At 51.9% G+C, this 7367-nt stretch overlaps 3 protein-coding genes across 3 annotated transcripts; 1 reads left to right on the top strand and 2 right to left on the bottom strand.

The window, feature by feature from the left end:
- Window positions 1-287: 287 nt before the first annotated feature.
- On the bottom strand, window positions 288-1247 carry J4E82_011205 (uncharacterized protein; the record flags this gene model as incomplete). The annotated part of the gene is made up of 1 exon (XM_051737414.1): window positions 288-1247. One exon carries the CDS (start codon window positions 1245-1247, stop codon window positions 288-290), a length of 960 nt encoding a protein of 319 aa, XP_051582841.1.
- Window positions 1248-2149: 902 nt separating this feature from the next.
- On the bottom strand, window positions 2150-3879 carry J4E82_011204 (uncharacterized protein; the record flags this gene model as incomplete). Its single annotated transcript, XM_051737413.1, has 4 exons — window positions 2150-2528; window positions 2585-3093; window positions 3142-3698; window positions 3750-3879. 4 exons carry the CDS (start codon window positions 3877-3879, stop codon window positions 2150-2152), a joined length of 1575 nt encoding a protein of 524 aa, XP_051582840.1.
- Window positions 3880-4429: 550 nt separating this feature from the next.
- On the top strand, window positions 4430-7069 carry J4E82_011203 (uncharacterized protein; the record flags this gene model as incomplete). The annotated part of the gene is made up of 3 exons (XM_051737412.1): window positions 4430-4547; window positions 4592-5198; window positions 5254-7069. The coding sequence occupies 3 exons, from the start codon at window positions 4430-4432 to the stop codon at window positions 7067-7069; spliced, it is 2541 nt and encodes an 846-aa protein (XP_051582839.1).
- Between the last annotated feature and the right edge of the window lie 298 nt (window positions 7070-7367).

Genomic DNA, 7367 nt, shown 5'->3' with positions numbered 1-7367 from the left:
GATGGCACGTCACGTGATCCCAGGCCCCGCCTTGGATCAGCGACCTTCCATCGCGGCTATCCCGATGGTCTTCCTTCCTGCGGCCTGCATAACAAAAGGAAGCAACTCCTTGTTACCTTGTAACATGAGTAAAAGACTGGATCAAGAACAGCCATGCTGTACTTATTGCAAACCTTAATTACAGTACATAACAGCCGATTCTTCGCCACTACACCCCCATGTAGAGGAGAGACTCCACAAAGAGCAAGGGATTTCACTGGCCACTATAATTCAACTTGCCTGTCCTTTTAAGGCTTTACAAGCAGTCTAGCATGACTAACCTCATCCCACCAGGTCTCCACATCATCCAAATTCTTTGCCGCATACTCAGATTTGAAACCTCCTTTGACAATCGCCTCCAGTATGCGCGGTGTCTGGGCATGCAACTCAGGAAACGACCAAGCACCCGGCGCACAACCCAACAACGCTACATTCGCCTGCCGAAGGAGACTGGCAGGAACAGCCTGTGTCTCGCCCGCCAAAGACCCAATTTCCACCCAGCTGAGCCTCTGGTTAGGAAGCTCGCGTCCCTTGATGATGCCAGCCATGGCTGCATTCGACACATCGCCCCACAAGTAATCCAAGACAACATCGACGTCTGTAGCACCAGAGAAATCTGTTTGCGCCAAATCCTCGGATAGTGATATCGTTGCCGTCGCTCCAAGCTCTTTTGTCTTGTCCAGCTTTGTACCCGGCTTGCCAATTGCTACGATTTTCGAGGCACCAAACGCTTTACTGATCTGTACAGCAGCTTGTCCACTTACGCCTGTTGCGCCTATGATAGCTATCTTGACCCCACTGCCAGGTTGAATACCTGCACGCGCCGTGAGCGCCATCCAACCGCTCATCGCTGGATTTACAAGCACAGCCACAGTATCTGCATCCGCGCCTTCGGGCAGTGGGAAAATGTCTTTCTTGCCGACATTGATTTCCTGAGCTATGGAGCCGGTGGATGCGAGCAAGGCGTTGAAGTAGACAAGCTGGTTGGTCTCAACGACGATGCCCACACCATCCGTGCCGGGAACATGTGGTGGGCTCTTGCCAGCCATGGAGAAATGTTTGCCTGAAGCGCGGGCACGCACGAAAGTGTGGACACCGGCAGCGAGGACTTTGATGCGGACTTGGGTGTCCGACGGGGCGGGGAGGTCGATGAGGGAGTAGGTAGGGGGTGATCCCCACTTGTGGACTACGGCTGCGTGGATAGACATACTGTGTATCGAGATCGGTAAAAAGGTTGACAGATGATGAGTCTTTCACCCAGGAACCTTCACTTGGTGTATTGAGTGATGTCAATGTCGGATGCCGATACCTTGTCGCACCAGAAAAGATCTTGAGGATAGGTCAAGAAGAATCCAAGAATGATGTAGATGACTGGAATGGAGTGAATTGATTCGGGATTGGGTGCCAGATACTCGAGCTTTTATACACTATGGCGCATACACTAAAGCGCGAAACGATTACACATGAAGGATCTAGCGAATGCGAATTCATGCAGAAAATGAACACTAGACACCTGATAGCGAAGGCAAAATCCCTAGCCTGTGGCGTGCTTGTAATCTGCCTGCAGATACCTACCAGTCAACACTCGGACTCTAATATGCAGCTGACAACATCTGCCTGTCGTCAGCAATCAGGCCCCCCAATAACAACCGTACTTGATGACCTAATCAATTCTAGGCCCTCCTTCACTTGAATCCTTCAAAAGATAATAACCCCCTCCTCCACTTAGCATATGTGAGCAATATGTTGCATCGAAAATGTAACAACCCCAGGCCCTTTTCCACAGAAGCCTCGGTACTGGCACGGTGACTGCCAAAAGGACGTTGCAAGCAATGACAATAAGCGGTGGCAATGCACAGCAAGCGGCTACAATCCGACTACGAACGTCAAACGGCATCAACATAGTTTTCTATGAATGTCATGCTGCATGTAAGAATCGTTTGTCTAGACGCAAATCTTCATTTCACAGATGACATTACAAAATTTAGAACCTATCGCATACGGTCTGGGCAAGCATATGGGTAGTCGTACACGCCAATCTACCCCAAACCCCTCACCAGGCACTGCGATCGTGAGCAAGCTTCTCTAGACAACAGGAAGCCTTCAGCTATCAACTCGATTGTCGAATATTCTCCTCATGCGCAGTCATGATGTTGTTCTTCTTCTCCGAGATTGAGGCCACGCTTGATGCCCTTGCAGTCGTCTCCTGAGATGAAGATGCTGTATCATCGCCATCAAATATGACTGCCATGTGCTCCAGAGTGTACCCACGGGTTTCTGGGTAGAAGAAGTACACTGTCAATCCCATTGCGACAAGCACGACGATGAACACAAAGTAGTACTTCCAGCCGATTGCTTCGAGGGCGATAGGGTTTACAAAGGTATTGAAGAAGTTGGCGACTACTACCGTAATCCAGGTAACGGTCAGACCGTGAGATCGGAGCCTATATGGCCAGATCTCGCAGGGATAGGCTGTCAGGAAAGGCGTCCTATGTCATGCCAGTCAGCACGGTGGTCTGCTAAAAGGGATTGTAGTGAGACTTACAGAGCAATATCATAGCCAGCAAAAAAGATGAATAGAAAGGGTATGACAGCGATACCAGTGGGAGGGCTGCCAGATTCTGCGAATGCACCGCTGAGAGCTGTCACAAGTATGTATGCGACAAGCATAACGCCAGCTGAGGCTAAGAAGAGTGGGCGACGTCCAAGTCGGTCGACACTAAGTGCAGCACCTACTGAGAAGAGAAGGTTCCACACTTGCAGCAGACCAGCAATCAAGGTCTGGTGGGTGACACTCGTTATGCCCACAGTTCTCAGGACAATCGCCAGATAATACGAAACAACGCCGTTGCCGCACCACTGGGAGAAAATTCCGAGAGAGACCGATATAAACAGGCGGCGCCGGTTGCCTGCTGTCTTGAACAGCTCTGCGTAGCTTGCATCGTCCAGTGTTGACTCGAGACGGATGGCAGTGGTGATTTCGACCATCTCATACTCGACTAAAGCCGATGTGGGATTGCCGCCAGCATGGTATGTCGTCAAAATTGTACGAGCCTATAATCCATCATTAGATCAATCTAATCATGTCATCTAGTGACTTACCTGTTCACTTCTATCAACAGACACAAGCCAGCGAGGGCTCTCAGGCGTCATCAGTAACCCAGGCAGTGCGACCAGGGGCAGCAGCAACTGCAAGATAGATGGAATCCGCCACGCCCAGTCACTTTCGATATTACGGGTGCCAAAGGTAACGAAGGCAGCAATAGTGCCGCCGAAATAATACCCGCACATGAAGAGAGCGCTCAGGATGCCTCTGTAGACCGGATGAGAGATCTCGTTGATGAGGAGAGGAACAGCGTTTCCAAACCAAGCTGAAGAGCAACCAACAAAGAATCGAGATAGCACGAATGCAGTGTGGTCATCGCTTAGTACGACCAGGGAGCCTAAGAACAGAAAGATGTAGCCGATGTATACACCGAGCTTGCGCCCGTACTTGTTCGCAACGAACGCAGTCAAGGGGTAGGACAGGCCCATCCCAAGCCAGTAGACGGCATTCAAGAAGCCTAACCAAGCACCGGTCGGCGTGTCCATGAACGACTCCCATTGAGGTAGTGCCTGTAGTCCATTCATGAGACTTCCGTCATAGCCGTTGGCAGAGGCTGGACATGTGTTAGTGGCATCAAAGGACAAGGGACCTTGGAGATACTTACAGAACAACGAGAGAGACAAGATGCAGAAGTGCAACTTGATGAGATGTGATTTTGTGTACCATGGCTTGCTGTCAGGCAAGACAGCCAACAAGCCATCGTTGAGTCCATTCTGCGACTTGGAGGGAGGCATGACAACGCAAAAGGGGCTAGTGATGCTCTGGGGGCTAGAGAACGTGATGCTGGTCGGTCAATCGTTCACGCAGCTTGACCTTTTATATAAATCTCAGATGAACAAGGCCAAGTCAAGAACATCACGATACAGCGTGTCGGTTAGCTATCGTGACCTCTAAGCTATTGCCGGAAGCGTGGCTGCGCACGTGGAGTCCCCCCAAAATTTGGAAACACGCTAATTTGCGGAGGTACTCGATTTTTGCGGAGTAGCGCATCGGTGAAAAATAGAGTTCCTCATAGCGCGTGCTTTCCGACTGGACTGACACGGAGAAATAGGAATCGTCATTTGCCCGATAGCCTCCGCGCGCCAAGCGCGACCTCCGACCAACCCGCTGCTGCTAAAGCGGACATCAGGGCTATACCCCATAAGCCGCGCCAGATATGCGCCAACGTCTATGTGTTTGGTCGGACTATGTCGTGGCTGTTGAAAGACATCTATATACCGCGGCCTTGTCGTGGTTGCGGGTGTCAGCCAGTTCACCCCTTCCAATTATCGAACCTCCAGCGCCATGACGCTTTCTAATGACGAGAACACAAGTCAAGAGCATGCGGCTTCGTTCGCGCCGTTTGACGTCGAAGAAGCGCTCCTGCAGCTGACGATTGACGAAAAGGTGTCGCTTCTCTCAGGTAGGTCGTCTGCGAAACTTCAAGTGCGTCGCTCATAACAACAGGCAAGGATTTCTGGCACACGCGCGACATACCCAGGCTGTCGATTCCTTCCATACGACTATCAGATGGTCCCAACGGCATTCGAGGTACTAAATTTTTTGGCAGCGTACCTTCTGCATGCCTTCCATGTGGCACAGCCATCGGCGCTACGTTCGACTCCGATCTGGTCGTCGAGATTGGCCATCTACTCGGCGATGAGGCTCGAGCAAAAGGAGCACATGTCGTTCTCGGCCCAACGATAAACATTCAGCGAGGACCGTTGGGCGGTAGAGGATTCGAGTCTTACTCCGAGGATCCTTACCTATCCGGCAAGCTTGCAGCAAGCTACATCAATGGGCTCAAGGATAAACATATAGGCGCTGCTATCAAGCATCTTGTTTGTAACGATCAGGAACATGAACGTATGGCAGTCAATACCATCGTTACTCAACGCGCGCTGAGAGAAATCTATCTCCTGCCGTTCATGCTCGCGACGCGGCTCAGCAACCCGGAAGCGATCATGACTGCCTACAACAGAGTCAACGGCGTACACGTCGCGGAAGACCGAAGCATTCTAAAAGACATACTCAGGAAAGAATGGCGGTGGGACGGACTCTTCGTGAGCGATTGGTAAGACTGCCTTATCTCTTCCGTACACTCGTTGCGCGGTTCTGACAGCTCTCAGGTTTGGCACATACAGCACAAGCGAAGCAATAAACGCCGGTCTTGACCTAGAGATGCCCGGCCCATCACGATGGCGAGGACCGGCGCTCGTCCACGCGGTCTCGGCCAACAAGGTCCTTCCTTCTAAGCTCGACGAGCGAGTGCGTGCGGTCCTCAAGCTCGTCAAAAAGTCTGCACAGTCGGGTATCCCAGAGAATGCACCAGAGATCCAGTTGAATCGACCAGCAGATCGAAGTCTTCTTCGGAAGGTAGCCGCAGACTCAATCGTGCTCCTTAAGAATCAGGATAACATCCTTCCATTCTCCTGCGATCGCAAGATTGCGGTCATCGGCCCCAACGCCAAGATCGCTACCTATTGCGGCGGCGGTAGCGCATCACTGAATGCATACTACACAACTACACCATTAGACGGTATTCGATCGCTCGCGAAGGGCGGTGTGGATTTTGCACAAGGCGCATATGCTTTTCAGATGTTGCCTGAACTTGGCAAAGAGCTCACCGTGGACGGGAAACCCGGTTTCAAGCTGCGCTTCTTCAATGATCCGCCGACAAACGTGGAGAGGACCCCACTTGAGGAACGGATATTGACCGACTCCAACATCTTCTTCCTCGACTATGATCATCCGAATCTCAAAGAGATTTGGTACGCTGAGACTGAAGGTGTCTTTGCTCCAACTCAATCGGGCACCTATGACTTCGGTCTGTGCGTGCATGGCACTGGAAGACTTTACATTGATGACGAGCTTCTCGTCAGCAATGTCGAGCACCAGAGGCCTGGACCTAGCTTCTTAGGTTCTGGAACTCTTGAAGAGACTGGATCAAAGGTTCTCATTGCGGGCAGAGCGTATCGAATTACCGTGCAATGGGGCTGCGCAAAGACAAGCACGAGGAAGACACCTGGCACGGTGGACTTTGGTCATGGCGGTTTGCGTTTCGGTGGTTGTTTACGCCAGGACCCACAGGAGCTGATCGATACTGCGGTACGCCTTGCGTGCGAGGTCGATCAAGTGGTCATTTGTGTCGGTCTGGGTCCTGAATGGGAATCTGAGGGCGATGATCGCGTATCAATGGATCTTCCGCCGAATACAGATACGCTCGTGGAACGAGTCCTCGAAGCCAACTCGAATGCGGCTATCGTGGTTCAGTCCGGTACACCTGTTGCGATGCCCTGGAGCGATAAAGCAAAGGCAATTTTACATGCGTGGTATGGTGGGAATGAAGGCGGCAACGGGATTGCGGACGTCCTCTTCGGCGCTGTGAACCCCTCGGGAAAACTTCCTCTGACTTTCCCCCACCGATTGAAGGACAACCCGACGTATCTCAACTATCGCTCCGAGGGTGGCCGCGTGCTGTATGGCGAGGATGTTTACGTGGGCTACCGTTTCTACGAGCAGACCGAAGTGGCACCATTGTTCCCATTTGGCCACGGCCTGTCCTACACGACCTTCGCCCTGTCCAATCTCAAGCTTGACATGAACACGCAGACTGACCGGCTAAGCGTGCGCTGCACTGTGAGCAACACGGGCTCCAGAGCTGGCGCTGAAGTCGTGCAGGTTTACATTGAGCCGATCTCACCACCTATTCGTCGGCCGTTGAAGGAATTGAAGGGCTTTGCGAAGCGCCACATTGAAGCAGGCCAGAGCGCCGAAGTGATTGTCGAGATCGACGTCCTTCGGGACACAAGCTTCTGGGAGGAGAAGGAAGGAAGGTGGTGTAGTCATGCTGGGATGTACAACGTCCTTGTTGGGACGAGTAGCGCTGGCTGTCATCTATCGGGCTCGATCGTGTCGCCGAAAGCTAGGTACTGGCTATCGTAAATCAATGTAAAAGATTGTCGTGCAAATAATGTCATTGCTGCTCTCGTTGGTGCTGTTCCATTCTTCGACGTGATTAACAGTAACCCAGGTATCGTCGCAACCGAGAGCGATCACTGGCATTTCTGAACGAGAAAAGCGTTCCTTTGTTGATTCTCTCTGTAACCCCCTATCGGCTTATGGTGTCAACGACATGACGCAAATTCGAGATGCAGCATTCCGGCCATGAACAAAGACCTAAGTGCCGAGGACACGTCTGGCGCTTGTTTGGGGCCTTGGCGAACGCGCCCCAGCCCAGCGC

Source organism: Alternaria postmessia, assembly GCF_024291825.1.
Source record: "Alternaria postmessia strain BMP 2775 chromosome Unknown scaffold_173, whole genome shotgun sequence".
In the NCBI taxonomy this organism is placed as follows: Eukaryota; Fungi; Ascomycota; class Dothideomycetes; order Pleosporales; family Pleosporaceae; genus Alternaria; species Alternaria postmessia.
This window is presented reverse-complemented; position numbering and strand designations above follow the sequence as displayed.